This window comes from Chrysochloris asiatica, unplaced genomic scaffold, assembly GCF_000296735.1.
Source record: "Chrysochloris asiatica unplaced genomic scaffold, ChrAsi1.0 scaffold00291, whole genome shotgun sequence".
NCBI lineage: Eukaryota > Metazoa > Chordata > Mammalia > Afrosoricida > Chrysochloridae > Chrysochloris > Chrysochloris asiatica.
Genome location: NW_006408809.1, coordinates 3,245,587 through 3,266,812, shown reverse-complemented (window position 1 = coordinate 3,266,812; position 21,226 = coordinate 3,245,587). Strand labels below are relative to the sequence as shown.

General features: G+C 38.9%; 1 protein-coding gene across 1 annotated transcript in view; it reads right to left on the bottom strand.

Moving 5' to 3' along the window:
* Positions 1–2,241: 2,241 nt before the first annotated feature.
* The window catches only part of SETD9 (SET domain containing 9), a 42,569-nt gene continuing 23,584 nt past the window's right edge, over positions 2,242–21,226 (bottom strand). The window contains exons 5-6 of the mRNA XM_006874657.1: positions 18,655–18,760; positions 2,242–2,570 (exon numbers count right to left, since the gene is read on the bottom strand). Of these exons, the coding sequence (XP_006874719.1) occupies positions 2,483–2,570; positions 18,655–18,760 (194 nt within the window). The 3' untranslated portion in view covers positions 2,242–2,482. The remainder of the gene's footprint in view (positions 2,571–18,654; positions 18,761–21,226) is intronic.

Sequence of the window (21,226 nt, the reverse complement as noted above, 5' to 3'; positions counted from 1 at the left end):
CACCGTTTCCATTTTGGTCATTAATTCCATCAGTGGTATGCTTTTGGAGTCTAGGTGCGTCTCTGACTACTCAGCGGTCTAATGACGTTGCAGACTTGGGGCATTTCACCATAAATGCTTTTCATTTAGACTAGGCCCTGGCATAGAGTGCTGGTTACCATTCGATCTTTACTCAAGATCCTCTTTTTTGGTGTCTGCATGGGTTCTCTGACAAAACAGTGTACAAGGGACAATGAATTTGTGGTCCTAGACCAGAAAGTATCACATGTTTTTCTAATTTTAGTGCACAACAGCTGACATTTACTTTGTTGTTGTTACGTGACATCCTGTTGGTACCAATTCATAGTGACCTTGTGCACAGCAGAACGAAACACTGCCCGATCTTGGGCCAACCTCACTGCTGTTGCCACACTTGAGTCCATCGATGCTGCCACTTTGCCAATCCATCTTGTTAGGGGTCTTCCTCTTTTTCTCTGACCCTCCACCTTACCATACATGATATCCTTCTCCAGCGACTGGTCCCTCCTGACGATTGCATTTACTTTAGAGAGACACTTATTTGTCTACCTAGATTTTCATGGGTATGTTTTTACAAGAAGGTAAAGCCATTGCTGTCACAAAGATGTTTTCTGATGTAGAATAAGCATTTCATAAACATGTGAGAAAGGAAAAATCAACCATTTAGAAATCTAAAAAGTTAGTAAAACAACGAAAAAGGGTATCTTCATTTTATAAATATCAATGTTTTATTTTGAAAAATAATTTGCACCACTCCAGCCCAGAGCAAGGCATGATATGAGGCAAACTTTATACTCCTGTGAACATTTTATGGGCAGGAACCGTGTTTGGACCTCTGATAGCTTAGTGGTTGCAAGATGGGCTGCTAACTTCAAGGTGTGAGCAGTTAGCAACTAACTACCGGTAGTTCTGTGGGAGAAAGATGAGGTTTTCTGCTATCAAGAGTTACAGCCCTGGAAACTGCAGGGATGCTGCATCAGAATCGTCTCCACAGCACCCCACCAGCACCAACACCCTCCATTCCCCCAGAGCCCTTCCCATAGCAGTCACTAACTGTTCTTGGACCAAGTTGAATGGCTCCTCCAGAAGATCCCTCCAGCCTCTCAGAGGAACACAATTAAAAGCCACATGACACTGGAAACAAATGTTATGGCTAGGTATCAAATGGAAGCCCCTTTTCAACAGAACTTAGACTACCTACTGAAACAATCCTATTGATTTCACTACAAAAAGTTGCCTTAAGCTGTGCAGCAAATAAGGGACAAACCTATGTTTCATTCGTTCAACCAATATTGTCAACTGTCAAATTATGTTCTAGGCACTGATACTGCACTGAACTCATGGTTGAGAAGACAAGTAAAATGAAAAATAATCTAAGGTAGTAGGACAAAGACTGTAAGAGGTGGGAGTTGTTGGGATTGTAAGTAGAAGGAAGGTGGTTAGGCAGGAGGATACTAGAACAAACTGGCTATCTAGGGGAAGATCATTCCTGGAAGAGAGAACAAGTGCAGAGGTCCTGAGGTGAGGGTGGGCCTAGCAGGTTCAGAGAGCAGTCAGGAGGCCAGTCAGGTGGAGTGAGCACGTGGGGACAGCAGAAATGAGATCAAAGGTAACGAGAAAATAGATCGTGGATTGTAAAGGGCATCAGCATTTACTTTGAAATAAGGAGTCTGGAAGAATTTGAGGAGAAGCATGGAAAGATTTGACTGGACATTTTCAAGGATCACTCTTGGTGAAAGTCTAATACAGGTTGTGGAGCAGGAAGGCAATTAGGAAGCTATTGGAATGCAACAAACTAGGTGAAACAATGCTGGAAAAGGTGGTCAAATTCTGTTTGTACAAATTCAATGTGAAGATTTGAGGGGTCCAATAAAGCCTCTCCATCCAGCTTTGGAATTGAGAGATCAAAGTATGTTATGTGGAAATGTTCAAACAAAATAATAGTAGAAAAAATAGCATAAAGCCCCACATTTTCCCCTTACCAAGCTAGAACAAACTTTTAATCATACAAAACAAACACCAATTTACTGATGGCAACGCAAATTCCATTTTAGAACAGATTTTTTTTAGTTTATTCTGCAAGAATAACATTTCTACAGCAGTTTGTACATATCAACATTATTGCAAGAATTGTAGCTAATTTGGCTAAAATTTTATAAACCACAGGGGGAGAAAATATATGAAATAAAAATTGAAATTATAAGGCCAAACAGTATGCTTTAATGTATTTAGGTAAAAGTCAATTAAAATGAAAACTGCATTACAAATTCAAAATTCCAATGAAGCAAACAGCTTTTTTATCAGGGAATTGAAACACAGGATATCAATAAAAACAAAGAATTTCAACTCCAGTTAATTCTCCAAGAATGTGTTCTAAAGATGGAACTCAGAAAAATCATTTTTAAAAAATACTTAGAATTAACTCAATAGCTGAGTAAGAAAACCTACTTTCTGGTTGATAGAGTTAGCTAACAATTGTGTAGTAATTTGAAAACAGCTCTTCTCCTTGCTTGATGTCCCTGAGGGCAATAAGAACTACACAACGAAGTGGGCTGTAAACAAAGAGAAAGGTACACAAAAGTTAGAAATACTAAAAGACACAAGATAGCTATTTTTAATATAAACAACATGGGTTTTATATAAGTAAATTGCTCTCAAATTCCTTCCTATTGTCTAAATTTCTGTATTTGGTTTCCGTGAAGAAATCTCTGATGTAATTATTCTAAAGGAAAGTATGTCTATTCTATATTTAAAGAGACCACAAATCAAAAGAGAGATTACTATCACTGACTACCTCTTCCAAAAACATTATAAAAGCCAACAAAACTGGTACTATAAACAGACTTTTTAAATGACATAGGTTAACATTCTGTTAATGAATTGTGTTCTACAAAGCTGGAAACATTATTTAAAATTAATTTTTTTTTTAATTTGAACATTCTCCAGAATAAACCATGTGTTAGACCAGAAAGCAAGTCTCTCAAAAAATGTTAAAATATCAAAATACTACAAACCATCTTCTCAGATCACAATACTACACAGAAGTCAATAATAAGAAGATAAAGGGGGGAAAAAATCAAATGCATGGAAACTGAATAACACCCGGCGTAAATGGTACTGGGTAATAGAACAAATAAAAAAAAAAAAAAGTTCCTTGAAGAAAATGAGAATGAAAACACAACATACCAAAACCTTTAGGACACAGCAAAAGCGGTGTTGAGAGAGCAATTTATGGCAACAAATGCACACATCCAAAAAGAAGAACTAAAATCAACACATTAACACAACATCTACAACAATTAGTTAAAAAAATCCCAGCAAAGTAAGCTCACAGTCAAGAGAAGCAAAGGAATCATGAAGATAAGAGCTGAAATAAATTAGTAGAAAACAGAAAAACAATAGAATCAACAAGACAAGAAAATGGTTCTGTGAAAGAATTAATAAAATTGACAAACCATTAGCAAATCAAATAAAAGGGGGGAGATACAAATAGCATAAAGTATATGGGTGACGTTAGAACCAACTGAAATAAAAATAATAACGGAATACTATAAAGAGTTGAGTCCTGGTGTGGCGCTGTGGGTTAATGTGCTGGACTGTAAGGTTGTCAGTTCAAGCTCACCACTTGTTCCTTGGAAACCCTATACAGGGTCACGATGAGTTGGAACCGACTCAATGGCACTTAACAACATAAAGAGTTGTACTCCAAACAAATTTGAAAATCTAGAAGAAATGGGTGCATTTATAGAAAAACAATCTACTTACAGTGTGAAACAGAGAACTTGAACAGACCTATGATAACAAGAGATGAAATTGATCAGATCAATAAAAAACTCCAAGTCCAGATGGCTTTACTGGTTAATTTTACCAAAGATTCAGAGCGGAGCTGACACCAATTTTATTCAAACTATTTCAGAGTATAGAAAGGGATGGAAAACTCCCTAACCTATTTTATGAAGCTAGTATAACCCTTATACCAAAAGTAGGCAAAGACATCACTAAAAAAGAAAATTAATTATAGACAATATCCCTCATGAACACAGATGCAAAAATTCTCAACAAAATCCTAGCTAACAGATTTAACAACACATAAAAACCACATCATGAGCAAATGGGATTCACCCCAGGGATGCAAGGATGGTTCAACATTAAAAAAACAATCAACACAATTCAGCATATAAGTAAAAAAAGGAAGGGGACCACATGATCATATTGATTGATGCAGAAAAGGCATTTGACAAAATCCAACACCCATTCTTGATAAAAACACTCAACAAAGTAGGAATTGAAGGGAAATTCCTCAACATAATTAAAAGCATATATAGCGTAGTGGTTACGAATTGGGCTGTGAACCGCAAGGTCAGCAGTTCTAAACTACCAGCTGTTCGCGGGAGAAAGATGAAGCGTTATGCTCCCGTAAAGATTTAAAGCCTCGGAAACCCTGTACAGGGTAGCTATGAGTCGGAAACAACTCCACGGCACATAACAACAATACAAATCCAACAGCCATATTACTCTGAGTGGAGAGGCACTGAAAACATTAACTTTGCAAACAGAAACTAGACAAGGATGCCCTTTATGACCAATCCTATTCAATTTTGTGTTGGAAGTCTTAGCCAGAGCTTTAAGGCAAGACAGAGAAATTAAAGTCATCCAAGTTGGCAAAGAAGAAGTAAAACTGTATTTTCAGATGATATGATCACAATCATAGAAAATCCCAAAGACTCAGCAAGAAAATTATTGCAATGCCTGGAAAGATTTAGCAAAGTGATGGGGAATAAGATCATTATACAAAAATCAGTTGGATTCCTCTATACTAATAAAGACAGTTCTGAACAGGAAATTTGGAAAACAATACCATTTTCCATAGTCACCCCAAAGGTAAATTATTTAGGAATAAATCTAACTAGAGAAACAAAAGACCTATACAAAGAAAACTATAAAACGCTACTACAAGAAACCAAAAGAGATTTACTAAAATGGAAGAATATGCCATGTTTATGGATAGGAAGATTTAACATTATGAAAATGTCAATACGACACAAAGCAATCTATGGATATAATGCAAATCCAATCCAGATTCCAATGGCAATCTTTATAGAGATGGAAAAATTATCACAAACTTTATATGGCGAGGAAAGCTACCTCGGGTAAGCAAAGCACTGCTTACAAAGAACAAAGTTAAAGGCCTCTCATTCCCTGATCTCAAATATTACTACACAACCACAGTGATCAAAACAGCCTGGCAGGGGTACAATGAAAGAAACATCAGTGCAACAGAATTGAGAATAAGTACATTCATCCATATACAGTCTTTGACTACGGGCCAAACCACATTAAATGGGGAAGAGATAGTCTCTTCAACAAACGGTGCTGGCAAAACTAGAAATTGATTTGCGGAAGAATGAAACAAGGCCCATACCTCACACAATATACAAAAACAAACAACACAGATTAAAGACCTAAATGTAAAACCTAAAACTATAAAAAACATCAATGAAAAAACTAGGAAGAAATTTAGGGGCTCAAATACATGGCATATATACACTAGCAAGCATTATGAAAAACACACAAACAGTAGAAGACAAAATAGATGACCGGGACCTCCTAAAAATTAGAAACTTACATGAATCCAAAGATTTCATCAAGACTCAAAAGGGAGCCTAACAGACAGGGAAACATTTTGAAATGACATATCAGACAAGGGACTAATATCTCAAATTTATAGAAAACTAACACCTCTACAAGAAAAAGACAAACAACCTAATTTTAAAAAAGGGTGCAAGACATGAACAGACACCTCACCAAGGAAGATATTCGGGCAGCCAAAATATATATGAAGAAATGCGCATGATCATTAGCCATGAGAGAGATGCGAATCAACTTAACGAGATACCATCTCACACTGACATTAACAGTATACTTCAAAAAACAAAACAATACTGGCAAAGGTGTGAAGAGACTGGGACCCTCCAACAATGCTGGTGTGATGGTAAAATACACTTAACCACTCTGGGGAATGGTGTAGCGCTTCCTTAGAAAGTTAGAAATGCCTTATTGGCAGTAATCCCTCTATTTGGTGTATCTCCACAAGAAATACAAGACAGGACAGGAGTAGAGATATGCACATCAATATTCATCACAGCACTAGTCAGAATAGAAAAAAGATGGAGACAGTCTATGTGCCCATCAATGGAAGACTGGATCTACAAACTTTGGTACATACACAGACTGGAATAGTATGCAACGTTGAAGAAGAAAGATGAAGCTGTGAAACACCCCATAACTTGGATGAACGTGGAAGACATTATTTTGAGTGAAATTAGTCAATCACAAAAGGACAAATATTATATGAGACCATTATTACAAAAGTTTAAGAAAAGGTTTCCAGACTAAAGAAACACTCTAGGATGGTTACTAGGGGTGGGAGAGTGGGGGACAGTAATTCACTGACTAGAGGGTAGACACATGTTAGCTTGGGTGACAGGGAGGGCTATACAAGAGGGGGAGAGCAATACACAAGAAAAGGGAAGCAGGAAGAAGAGTAAGGAAGATGGGGGCTTGATGGTGATTAGGGAGAAAGGCTGTACAGACAGACCTCTGCTAGTAACTACATAGAATACTAGATGAAACAGGTTCAAAGGAGGGTCCTGGAACTCTTCATATAAAGGGGTAATCAGGAAGATTGAAAACTTACCAGCAAGTGGGTTTGGAGCAGAGATCAAAAAGGAGGTGTTTTCTGATTTGAGGCAGCCAGTGAGTCCCGGCACAGCCATTTTGAATGGGTAAGAGCAGATACAAGGTCAAGAGAATACTCCCATTGCAGAGAGCTGACCGATCACCAGAGACAAAGGTGCAAATATTTGTTTCCCATTCTTTTATTTTCCTCTGTCTGCCCACCTACACTCTGGGAGCCAGAGGGGATACCTCAGGGAGTGGGCACCCCCTACCCTCTACTGTTCTCAAGCTGAGGGAACTAAAAAAAAAAAAAAAAAAATTCAAGCCTTGACTTGTGGTATTGAAGGATTCTCTTGGTAAATTACTGAATGATGCAGAAAAAAGCATCAAAAGAAGATGGAAGGAATACACAGAGTCACTGTACCAAAAGGAAATGGTCAATGTTCAACCATTTCAAGAGGTAGCATATGATTAAAAGTCAATGATCTTTAAAAAAAAAAAAAAGTCAATGATCCTAAAGGAAGAAATCCAAGGCATTGGCAAAGAACAGGCACTGGGAAGTGATGGAATACAAATTGAAGCCTTTCAACAAATTGATAGGGTACTTGAGGCACTCACTTTTCTCTGCCAAGAAATTTGGAAGATAACTACCTGGCCAAATGACTGGAAGATGTCCGTATTGGTGTCCATTCCAGAGAGAGATGACCCAACAGAATGTGGAAATTAGTGAACAATCTCTTTGATATCTCATGCGAGTAAAAAGTTTTGCTAAAGGTAATACAGAAATGGCTAAAATCATACATTGACAGAGAACTTCCAGAGGTTCAAGCGGACTCAGAAGAGGCTGTGGAATAAGGGATATCATTGCTGATGTCCGATGGATCTTGGCTAAAAGCAGAGAATACCAGAAAGATGTTTACCTATGCTTTACTGACTATGCAAAGGCTTTTGCTTGTGTGGATCATGAGAAACTATGGACAACATTGCAAAGTATGAATATTCCAGAACACTTAATTGTACTCATGAGGAACCTGTACATAGACCAAGGGGCAGTTGTTCGACCAGAACAAGGAAAAAACTAATGGTTTAAAATTAGGAAAGGTGTGTGTCAGGTTTGTATTCTTTCACCATATTTATTTAATCTGTATGCTGAGCAAATAATACAAGAAGCTGGATTATATGAAGAAAAACATGGCATAGGGATTAGAGGAAGACTCTAACAATCTGCGATAAGCAGATGATACAACCTTGCTTGCTGAAAGTGAAGAGAACTTAAAATACTTGCTCCTGAAGATCAAAGACTACAGCCTTTGGTATGGATTGCATCTCAATGTAAACAAAACAAAAATCCTTACCAGTGAACCAATAAGCAACATCCATATAAATGGAGAGACGATTAAAGTAGTCCAAGACTTCATGTTGCTCAGATCAACCATCAACACTCGTGAAAGCAGCAGTCAAGAAATCAAATGATAAATTGCATTAGGCAAATCTGCAGCAGAAGACCTCTTTAAAGTGTTGTAGAAAAAAGAAGTCAGTTTGAAGACTAAAGTGCGCCTGACCCAAGTCATGGTATTTTCAATAACCTCATATGCATGAAAAAGTTGGACAGTGAATCAGGAAGACCAAAAAAGAACTGATGCATTTGAGTAATGGTGTTGGAAAAGAATATTACAGTTATCATGGAGTAACAACAGAGCAAACAAATTTGCATTGTATGAAGTACATCCAGAATGCTCCTTAGAAGCCAAGATGGCCAGACTTTGTCTCTCATACTTTGGACATATTATCAGAAGGGACCAGTCTCTGGAGAAGGATATACTGTTTGGTAAAGTGGAGTGTCAGAGAAAAAGAGGAAGACTCCCAACAAGATGGACTGGCACAGTGGCAGCAGCAATGGGCTTATGTGTAGCAACGATTGTGAAGTTGGTGCAGGACCAAACAGTGTTTTGTTCTGTTGTGCATGGGGGTCGCTATGAGTCGATGGCACCTAGCGACAACAGATAACTAAGGTAGATTCTCTGGGCAAAATACTGAACAACACAAGAAGCATCAAATTCAATTGGAAGCAATGCAGTTACTGTGAAAAAAGAATTGGTTGACTTTTCAATGATTTCAGGAAACAGCATACGATCATGAACTGACAATACTGCAGAAAGAAATGCAAGCTTCACTGAGGCCATTGGAGATAAACAAGGCTCTAGGAATTGATGGAAACTGAACGGAATCTCTCAACAAACAGTTGCAGAACTGCAGGCACTCCTCATCTGTACGCAGAAATTTGGAAGACAGATACTTGGCCAACTAACTAAAAGAGAATCACATTCGTGCCCATTGCAAAGCAAGGTGATTCAACAGAATGAAGAAATTATCAAATGATATCAATACTATCAAATGCAAGTAAAATTTTGCTCAAGATAATTTTTAAATTTTTGCAGCAGTATATTAACAAGGAGTTGCCAAAAATCTAGCTGGACTCAGAAGATGTGGAATGAGGACTATCACTGCTGGTATCAATCAGACAGATAGATGTTGGCTGAAAGCAGAGAATACCAGAAAGATGTTTACCTGTATTTCATTGACTACGCTAAAGCATTCGATTAGATAGATCATAATAAATTATGAATAAAATTAAGAATGGGAATTCTGTAATACTTAATTGTGCTCAAGTGAAACCTGTACATAGACCAAGAGGCAGTTGTTTGAACAGAACAAAAAGGTGCTGTGTGGTTTAAAATCAGAGCGGATGTGTGTCAGGGTTGTATCCTTTCACATTATTTACTCAATCTGTATATTGAGCAAATAATCCGAGAAACTGGACTATCTGAAGAAAATCATGGCATCAGGATTAAAGGAAGGCTTATTTACAACTTGAGATATGCAGATGATACAACAATGCTTGTTGAAAGCAAAGAGGTCTTAAAGTACTTACTGATGAATATCAATGATTGCAGCCATCAATATGGATAAAGAAGACAAAAATCCTCACAACTGGACACCAAGCAACATCATAATGAATGGAGAAAAGGTTGACGTTATCAAGGATTTAATTTTACTTGGAAACACACCACACATGAAAGCAGCAGTCAGAAAATCAAACAACATATCACATTGGGCAAAACATCTGCAATCTTTAAAGTATTAAAAAGAAAGATGTTACATTAAAAACTAAGGTGTGCCTTCCCCAAGCAATGGTATTTTCAGTCACGGGCATGTGCATGCGCATTTCATCCATTATAATACTGGTCTTCTTAAGCTGCCCATGGAAATTTTCCATTCAACTCTTCATCATTCCTTTCATTCACTTTAGCTACATTATGTTGAAGATGAAGTTTCAGAATCCCTCTGACATCAATTTTGGGCTTTTATTTCTTTCCTTTTTAATGATTTTTTGTCTTCTTCCTGTATGATGTTCTTGATGTCATCCCAAAACTCTTCTGGTCTTTTGTGTCTAATACATTAGTGTCTAATACATTAAATCTGTTCTTGATATCCAACTTGAGAAGACAAAGTAAAGTATTATAATGAAATGTGTAAAGACCTGGGATCAAATAACCAAAAGAAAAGAACACAATAAGCATTTCTCAAGCTAAAAGAAGTGAAGACTAAATCTAAGCCTTGACTTGCAATCTTCAAGAAGTTTATGTTCAAAATATTGAATGATGCAAAAAGCATCAAAAGTAGATGGAATACAGAGTCACTGTACCAAAAAGAATTGGTTGATGTTCATCTATTTCAAGAGGTTGCGTGTGATCAGGAACCAGTGATACTGAGGAAAGAGACACAGCCTTGCTTGCTAGAAGCGAAGAGGACTTGAAGCAGTTACTGATGAAGATCACAGACTAAAGCCTTCAGTGTGAATTGCACTTCAATGTAAAGAAAGTGAAAATTCCCACAACTGGCTTAAGGAATAGCATCATGGTAAACAGAAAAAAATGAAGTTGTCAATGATTTCAATTTACTTGGATCCACAATCAAAGCTCGTGGAAGTCACAGTGATGAAATTCAACCATGTGTTGCATTTGGCAAATTTGCTGTAAAAGACCTCTTTAAAGTATTAAAGAGCAAAGATGTCAGTTTGAGGATGAAGGTGGGCTCACCCAAGCCATGGTATTTTCAATTTACTCATATGCATGTGAAACTTACACAATAAATAAGGAAGACCAGGAAGAATTGATGCATATGAATTACGGTGTTGGGGAAGAATACTGAAAGTATTATGGACTCCCAAAAGAATGAACAAATTCTGTTTTGGAAGAAGTGTAGCCAGATTGCTATTAGATGTGATGATGGCGAGACCTTCGTACTTTCACCATGCTGTCAGGAGGGACCAGTCTATGGAGAAAGTGGCTAATGAAAAAGAGGAAGATCTCCAATGAGATAGACACAGTGGTGGCAACAATGGGCTCAAACATAGTAACAATTGTGAGGATGGCACAGCATCTGTCAGTGTTTTGTTCTGCTGTGCATAAGGTTGCTATGAGTGGGCACTGAATTGATGGCAACTAACAACAACAACACATGCATATAAAAGCTGGACAATGAATAAGGAAGACCAAAAAAAATTGATGCATTTGAATTATGGTGTTGGCAAAGAATATTAAATATGCCATGGTCTGTAAAAAAAAAAAAAAAAAAAGAGCAAATCTGTGTTGGAAGGAAAACAGCCAGAGTGCTCCTTAGAAGCAATGGTGATGAGATTTTTGTCTTCCATATTTTGGACAAATCATTATGAAGAACCAGTCTCTAGAGAAGGACATAATGATCAGTAAGGAGACTGTCAGCAAAAAAGAGAAAGACCCTCACTGAAATTGGCTGCACCAATGGACTCAAACATAGGAAAAATTGTGTAGCTGCAGGACTGAGAACCAGTTTGTTTTGTTGAATATAGGGTTGCTATAAGTTGCAGCCAACTGAAAAGCAGCTAACAACAACATGTTGTTGTTGTTGTTGTTGTTAAGTGCCGTCGAGTCGGTTCCGACCCATAGCGACCCTGTACAGGGTTTCCGAGGGTGTAAATCCTTACGGGAGTAGAAAGCCTCATCTTTCTCCCGCGGAGCGGCTGGTAGTTTCGAACCGCTGACCTTAAGGTTCGCAGCCCGATTCGTAACCACTACGCTAACAGAGTATTCCTAGTGGAGCTCCTTTGGGATCACACAACAATCCATTGACAGGATTTCTTTGACTCAGTACATCCATACTGTTCGTCATTGAATTTTTCTCATCAGTCTGTGTAGTAATAAAATGACTAACGTTTTACAAATATTTCACTAATAAGGGCCTTAGATGTACCATCTTATTTACTTAACATTTTTTTCCTTGTAATTATTTTCCCCTTCTCCCAAGTCAACCCTCCAGCCAACCGTTCCTTTCCCTAACCATCAAAGAATGTTTCTTTCAGTGTGGTAACCTTTTCATGGGGGGTGCTTTTTACAATAGTGGTCTTATACAATATTTGTGTTTTTGTGACTGACTTATTTCATTCAATATGTTGTTGTTGTTGTTGTTAAGTGCCGTCAACTTGGTTCTGACCCATGGCGACCCTGTGTGGGGTTTCCAAGGAGTGGCTGGTGGGTTTGAACCACCAACTTTGTGGATCAAACTAACTTTGCAATCTAGCACACTGATCCACAGTGCCACATCAGGATTCCATTCAGAATAATGACTTATTATTAAAACACTGGTCTGATGTCACTATGGACAGGTTGTAAATTACAAAGAATGTATCCTCATTTATGATTTACAGAATTGAAATTACTTGGTTTTGGCTGAAGTTTACATGGGTTTGATGGAGTGACTTACAATTCCTCATCCATTAAAGAGAGGTAGGATAACCTCAGAGGGCAGAAGGTATGTGTGAACCGTAATCAGCTGAGGTGGGATTTGGAACTTGGCCTTCTCTAACCATGGCTGACTTTCTTTTTCTTTTCTTAAACTGTTGTACATTTGGTAATTTTAATCTCTTTTGAGATTTTTTTATAAGGTATACTTTTTTTTTTCATATTGAATGATATATTTGGAATCCCTTTTTTTTTTTCCTAATAAATGTTTTATTGTGAATTATGTGATAGTTTACATGGGAGAACATTAGTTTTACATTCATTCCATTGTATATTGTTTCATTGCCATGGTTAGACTCCCCTCCATGTATCATCAACCAACCAAAGGGTATACCCTGCAAGCCCCGCCCCCCCACCCCTATCCCACCCCCTACCCCCATCGTCAACACACAGCCCCTCTCCCTCTCTGGATCTCAAGTCCCCAGCTGCTCCATCTTTCCACGTCATCATCTCTGCCTCCATCTCAGGCATCACTGCTTCTCTGGGTAGGGTCCCGCTCTCTGCTCTTCTCCATTGATGGTCCTAGGGACCTCCGCTCCTAGACTGCAAAGTTAATCACTCCCCTCCTTGCTATAAAACATCTACCTTTACATTTCTAACCCTCACAATCAGTCCTGATAACAATTATTCACTATTGTATCACAAGAGACCTATCTGCATTTCATTTCATCAGCCCTGTCTAGACAGATTGGATAGTTACTCACTGGAGAGTCTACCTTCCTCCATGCCCTCTGGATCTAGGTTCCCTCTTGAAAGCTTGTAAGCCAGTCACTTCTTGCCTTTGTAGCTCCTCCTCCCCCCACCCCCATTTTGGGTAGCCAATGTCCAAGTTGCCCATCCCTGTCTACTCTGTTTGTGGAGGGGGTGGGAATGATTCTTGCAGCCAAGGATTTGTTTCCTCTTTTGAGCTACTGCATCCATAGGTGTAGGTTGCAATCCCTTCTTGAATAGACCTTCCAAGGGTTGCTGCTTCTGGGTAAGGCTCCCTGCTTCTCCACAGACATCTCTCCACAGTTCTCAGCTGTCTTAGTTTGCTAGTGCTACTACAACAGAAATTCCACAAGGGGGTGGCTTTAACAAACAGAAATTTATTCTCTCACAGTTTAGGAGGCTAGAAGTCCAAGTTCAAAGTGACATCCGATCTTCTGTATCTTGTTCCTTGTGATTTCCATGTGGCTTGGTATCTATCTTCCCCCATTTCTACTTTTTTGTACTGCCTGTTTTTTCTGCTTTTAAATCTCAAGGGAGATTGAAGTAAGATACACCTGCACTAATATTGCCTCATGAATATAACAACAAGTCCTGATGTGGCGCTGTGGGATAAAGCACTGGACCACAAGGTTGGTTTGAGCCTCAAGGTCAATGGTTCACACTTGCCGCCACTCCTTGAAAACCCTATAGAGGATTGCTATAAGTAGGAACTGACTCCACGGCACTTAATAATAACAACAGCTTAACAAAGAAAGCCATTCTCATATAGGATGGTAACTACAGGTATATACAAACACTGGGAAAGTCAGAATCAATGTCTGGATCACCAAGAAACCAGGAAGACCCAAGGAAGGAATTGACAAGGCTCAGACTTTGATTTGGACATTTAGGCTCAGAACTGTAAGAAAATAAATCTCTGTTCTTTAAAAACCCACTTGTTGTGTCTGTGTAAGAATACATGAATTTAGGAGGATAGGAGGGGAGGGAACTATTCATAGGCCATAAAGTAGACACATGTTAACATGGGTGATGGGTCAGGCAATACTCAAGAAGAAAGATGAAGGTAGCTGGAGACACAGGGAAGAGTGCAAGGAAATAGCGGTAAATACTGCTAATTGGTGATACATGGAGGAGATTGCAATCACTGTAAGGAAGCAAAAGTGTGTGGTTTGCTGAATATAAAACTGATGATCTGCCCTGTAAACCTTCACTCAGTTCACAATAAAGTCTTTCTTTAAAACAAAATAAATGAATTTTATAAACAAACAAAAAAGTAGTCCTGGTGGAACAGTGTTTAAATGCTCGGTTGCTAATCAAAAGGTCAAACTTACCAGCTGCTCCACAGTGGAAAGATATGACAATCTGTTTCCAAAAAGATTTACAACCTTGGGAGGAGAGGCAGGGCTTGATGGCAAATCAGGGAGAAGTGCAGTGAAGATCTCTGTCATCAATAACACAGAACACCAGATGAAGCAGGTTCAGGGGATGGTCCCAGAACTCTGAATCCCATATAAATGAATATTGAGAAAGTTTGAAGGCTTACAGCTAGTGAAATTTGTAGAGGAAGCAAGAAATCTAGTTCTTGCAGATCCATGAGCTTCAGGGACTCCTGGAGTGACCATCTTAGGGGAGATGGAGCTAGGGAAGGATCAGTGTAGTCATGGACACTTGAAGATCTTCAGAGAAAAAGGTGTGGATATTCTTTTTTTTTTTTTTTTCATTTGTATCTGTTCATTGGTCTCTCGCTGTCTGTGCACCTCTGTTCTGGTGACTAGAGGGGGTGCCTGAAAGAATGGATACTCTCCCCTACCCCAACTCTCACCTCCAGAGGGTTCTACTACACATGCGCTCAGATCTGTTCAAAATTTAAAGGGACAGTTTTCACTTAAAACAAACAGCAACACAAAATGGCCACAGCCGGCCCTGAACTGTTTATCACTAGGAAAAGGCCTGAATGGTGGTTGTAGAGTGGGAGAGAGATCGACTAAAAGGAAACAGGTCAAAAATTAAATCCCAAGTTACATCATAATGACCAACAGTGGCATCTTGAAATTTCTCAGGTGGTCTTGAAGGCAAGAAGCTGAGAGAGAGACATTGAAGTCACACTCATATTTGGCTACAGGATTTTTTTTATTTTTCCTCTTCTTTTTTCTGCAATTAAAAACTACAGTATGCAATCTGTCTTTTTTGCTCTTGCTGCTATGTTTTTTGGTCCCCTGTTTACCTTATGGGGATCTTTCTCTCCCTACATTACCCAAGAAAAAACAGCAATCGAAGTTATATGAAATCCCACCTTCCAGGCAAGAACCAATACCAGCTACCATACACCAGCCAACACCTGCAACAGTTACTCTGAGTTAAGTAATAAGAAGAGTGAAAAGAGAAGTCCATCTCCTCATTACATCTACCTGAAGGCAATAAGAAAGCATAGAAAATACCAAAATATACATTCATCTAAGTATTAAGGTCAGATGACCATCTCTGGACATGTCTAGAAACAAGATAAAGTGACTTAGACAAATGAGCTGAAGGCAGACCTACACTCCATACTGGAAGGAGGGCAGGCTTTTGAAATGCCTGAAAAGGAATTCAGAAAATGGTTATGAAATGTATCAAAAACTACAATGAAGTTGAGAAAAATAAGGAAGAAGTCAGGAAAGCACTACAGGAACAATCAAATAAGATAGATATAGCATTCGAAACAATTCAAAACCTACAAAAAGAGATCCAAATGATTAATAATAGAATATCAGAAATGGACAATACACTGAAAGGGCAAAGGAGTAGAACTGAAGAGTTGGAAGCCAGATCTAGTGAGCTGGAACACAAATCTCTCAATACTACTAAGACAGAAGTGCCAGCTGAAAAAAAGGGTGAAAAAATTTGAAGAAGGTCTAAGATTCATTTTGGACAACAGGAAAAATCACAGAAGCCCACAAGGAGACAGTTGAAGAGCTTCTGGAAGAAAATTTCCCTAACATCCTGAAAAGCGAAAAGATAAGCATTCAAGAAGCTCAATAAATCCCAGGAAGGACAGACCACAAAAGAAAACCACCAAGACATATAATAATCAAGTTCTCCAAATTCAAAGATAAGGACAGAATCCTGAAAGCAGCTAGGGAAAAGAGAAGTGTAACATACAAAGGCAATCAAATCAGATTAAACTCTGATCTCTCAGCAGAAACCAAGTAGGCGAGAAGGCAATGGGGAGACATATATAAAACCCTGAAAGAAAAACACTGCCAACCAAGAATCATCTACCCAGCAAAGCTATCAATCAAATACGATGGTGTAATCAAAACATTCCAGGATAAACAGAGGCTAAGGGATTTTGCCAAAGCCAATCCTACACTGAAAAGCATCCTAAAGGGCGTTTTGTGGCCTGAGAACCAATATGAACAGATAACAACCAGAGATTGACATACGTGGCAGCACCTCCTGGAACTCAATCAACAAATGGAAGAGTTGACAACAGAACAAATTCAGATGGTCTGAGTGGTCAGTCCATGATCAAAACAATTACAATGTGAAAGACGGTTAACGCATTGGTCTACTGGTGAGTGGAAGTGGGGGAAAGGCAACAATGATGATATGGGCTAAATCAGACCATATAGACTCCCATCGACCTGGAGATGAGAGAGAGAAGAGAAAGGGATGACTGGTCTGAAGTATGGTGAGACCTGGGCTGAATCCATGGACATAGCCATGGAAGGCTAGAGCTGAGAGTGAAGCATCTAACTGATATGAAGTGAGGGGAGACACACAGGAATGCTCAAACTTCCAGATAGTACCCATTTGACCTAGCTTCAATGGCTTGATGATCAGAACTCTACTAGAGGAAGATAAAAAATTTTTGATAAAGGAAACAAGTGTAAATTACTACAATTTGAGTAACTTGACCTATATTAATGGATGTAGTACCTCAAAATATCAACTGAGAGGGAAGGAATCTTCACATCAAGAATAAATCCTATCCCCTCTGTACACAGGGTTGATAGGAATGGGCAACTTAGATATTGGCTATGTAAAATGGAAGAGGCAATAAAGACACAAAGTGACTGGCTTACAAGTTTTCAAGAGGGAGTTTAGTTTCAGAGTGTGAAGGAGAAGGTAGAACTCCCACTGAATAGTTTTCATCTTGTCTAGACGGGTCTGGTGAAAGGCGATGGAGTAAGATTCTTATGAGTCAATATTGAGTAATTGTTACCATGACTAATTGTGATTGTCACAACTGCAAGGTAGAAGTTTTGTAATATAAAAGGGGGAGTAGTTAATCTTACAGTCCAGGTATAGAGGACCCTAGGACCATCAAGGGAGAAGAGCATGAGCGGAATATGGGACCCTATCCAGAGAAGCAACAACACCAGAGATGGAGGCAGAGATGATGACATGGAGAGATAGAGCAGCTGAGGACTCGAAACTCATGGAAAGAGAAAGGTTGTGTGCTGGCGGCCAGGAGGCAGACTTGTAGAATGTGGTTGTTTATATGAATATATATTCTGAGTGTTTTTGTGTACATTCAAAAAAAAAAACAACAGAGGAAATAGAAGCAAATACTGTTGAAAGATGATGCATGGAGGGGATTATAATCATTGCAATGAAATGAAACACAATAGTGTAAAACCAATGTTCTTCCATGTAAACTTTCATTCAATTCACAATAAAAATAAAAATAAAAATAAATAAACCAAAAAACTGTTAAAAAGAAAATGAGGGCCTAGTATAAGGCTAGGAAAATTAACAATTATTTGAGGGAAAAAAACTATAAAGTTAAAACTTGTTAAATACTGTTTAGACAAAAATAGCTAATAAAAGCAGAATGAACTAAGTTAATGGAAAAATTATAATTTGAAACACACCTATATTTATATGTGATGAACATATCTATAATTTATATAATTATGAATACCTAAGCTACTAATAAGGGAGTTCTGACGTGGTGCTGTGAGTTAATGCGCCAGACTGCAAATTGGGTTGAACTGCAAGGTCGGCAGTTCAAGCTCACCAGTTGCTCCTCGGAAACTCTATACAGGGTCGCTATGGGTCAGAACCGATTCAACGGCACTTAACAACAACTACAACAAGCTACTTATAAAGGAGCTCTGGTAACGTAGTGATTACAAATCGGGCTGCTAACCTCAAGGTCAGCCATTCAAAACTACCAGCCGTTCTGCAGGAGAAAGATGAAGTTTTCTACTCCCGTAAAGATTTGCAGCCTCGGAAACCCTATGCAGGGTAACTATGAGTCAGAACCAACTCCACAGCACATAACAACAACAAAGCTACTTAAAATTTTTCACATACACACAAATCTTACACTAATTTTTATATAGCTTAGCCTGAAAAAAACTTTTTTTTAAGTACTGTAAAATGCAGAAGATAGGAATTCCTCTTCTAGAAGACTAACCTTTGTTTGTCGTAGCTGTAGGGAATGTTTGGGAGGTATTGCTTCAGCTCCACAGGAAAAACTGCAGGCACATCGAATTCCTGATAGCAGACATTAGCTGCTCTGTCTAGGAACAAGCACATAGTTTTTAGAAGCAGACCCATGATACAAGGTCATAGAAAACTGTACTGGGTTATGACACATTGTGCAAGTTTTCTAACTATCAGAACATGCTTAAAATTGATATATATCCAATGTCTTCCAGAATATATATATGTTGCTAAATGCTGTCAAGTCGGTTCCAACTTATAGGGTTTCCAAGGAGCAGCTGGTGAGCGTAAACTGCTGACCTTGCGGTTCAAACCAACCTTGCAGTCCAGTGCATTAATCCACAGCACCATACCAGGACTCCATATATATATGTTGCTGTTGTTGTTATGTGCCGTGGAGTCGGTTCCGACTCAGAGCGACCCTGTACAGGGTTTCTGAGGCTGTAAATCTTTACGGGAGCAGAAAGACTCATCTTTCTCCCGCGGAACAGCTGGTAGTTTCAAACTGCTGATCTTGCAGCCTGCGGCCCGATCCATAACCACTACGTTACCAGAGCTCCTTACATATATATATATAGCTGGACATGTCAGCATGTTAAGTCAAAGAAGAATTTATGAAGTAATTATGCAGTTCTGATATATTCATCTAAAAATCAAGAGTGCGATCTTGTTTCAAATATAGTCTATTGTCTATTAAAAAACAAAAACAAAAACACACACATATTGTTGTTGTTGTTATGTGCCATCGAGTCAGTTCCGACCCATAGCGACCCTGTATAGGGTTTTCCGAGGGTGTAAATCTTTACGGGAGTAGAAAGCCTCATCTTTCTCCCGCGGTGCAGCTGGTAGTTTCGAACTGCTGACCTTAAGGTTCGCAGCCCGATTCGTAACCACTACGCTATATGTTGTTAAATGGCATCAAGTTTGTTCCAACTCACATAGGATTTCCAAGGAATGGCTGGAACCACCAATTTTGTGATTCAAACCAACCTTGGAGTCTAATGTTTATGGTACAGCACCACACCAAGGCTCTCTCTATTTAAGTATATACATATTCTTAGGAGCATTATGGCTGTTAGATAAGCACTGGGCTGCAAATCACAAGGTCAGCGGTTTGAGCCCACCAGCCATTAGGCAGGAAAAGAGGAGGCTTTCTACTCCTGCAAAGATTTACAGTCTCGGGAACTTTATACAGGGCTGCTATGAGTTGGAACTGACTGCTGGCACTTACCAACAATAACATATTAAATATTAAACAGGAAAAGGTATAACATTAACTTACTGCTCCCCTCCCAGGAGACCAACTAGAATGTTAATCACATTACTGCATAGGACCATTCCTCCCTGCCCAGGAGACAAGCTAGAATGTTAATCAGGTTGCTGAGTAGGACCAATCTTCTGATTTCTTCCCTGTCCTCAAACAGGTCTAAAACCTAGCCCCTGCCCATTTCTATCACTATATAAGCCTGCATTGAACCTACACTCGGGGCTAAGAATCTGGAGAAGTTAGCTCCTCTGAGCCAACCAGCTTAATCAAATCTGAAGCTCTGCTTCACCTCTCCAAGTGGCCTCAGTTTCTTAAGTGATGGATCTAAAAGCTGCTGTAACACATTTGGATAGAAAACGGCTGTAACAATATATTATGAAATGAATCTTGTTTTTTTACTTTTTTGAGATCAGGAAGAAATACAGGCTCAGAAAGCTTAAAGGATAAGTTGTAGGCTCAGTCTTCAAATTTTATGTCTTCAAATGTATGTCTCCCTAACACAAAGCCTATGCTAAACATAGTCAGATGATCAAATTTTTACTTATGGAAAAGCCAAATCCTAGAGACAGTAACTGACTCACAAATATAGCAACAGATAGGATTAATCAGTCTTCTGATTAATCTATTACACTATATTCAGCCACTGAGAAAATATTCTCTGATAACTGTAAAACAAATGCTAACATAATTATTGTCAGAAGGGCAATAAACATTCTACTTCAAGGTCAGTTTGAACCACAAGGTTGGCAGTTCAAACTCACCAGCCACTCCTCAGAAACCCTACACAGGGTTGCTATGAGTTTGAATTGACTAGCCAGTTAAGAACCAACTAAATGGTACTTAACAACAATACAACATAGTCACTACAAAATCAGTAAACTTTAAAATTAGAATTAACATGAACATTATTTTCCCCAATTCTCCCTGTAATGTCTGCTCTCAAAAAGTTCTAGTTATTGCATCAAAACAAGATGGCGGATCGGGTGGAAGTGCAGTAAAGGAGCTCCGCCAACAACACAGAATACCCGACCAAGCAAGCTCAGGGGCTGGTCCCAGAACTCTGAACCACATATACAGGAATATTAAGAAAGTTGGAAGGCTTACAGCTGGGGGAATTTGTGGCAGAAGCAAGAAATCTATTGCTTTCTAGTCCGGGATGCTCGGCTGCTCCAGGAGCCACCATCTTGGGTGAGATCACGTGGGGGAAGGATCAGAGCGGCCACAGACGCCTGGCAGAACTGCTGAGATAAAGGTGTGGACATTCTTTTCTTTTGGT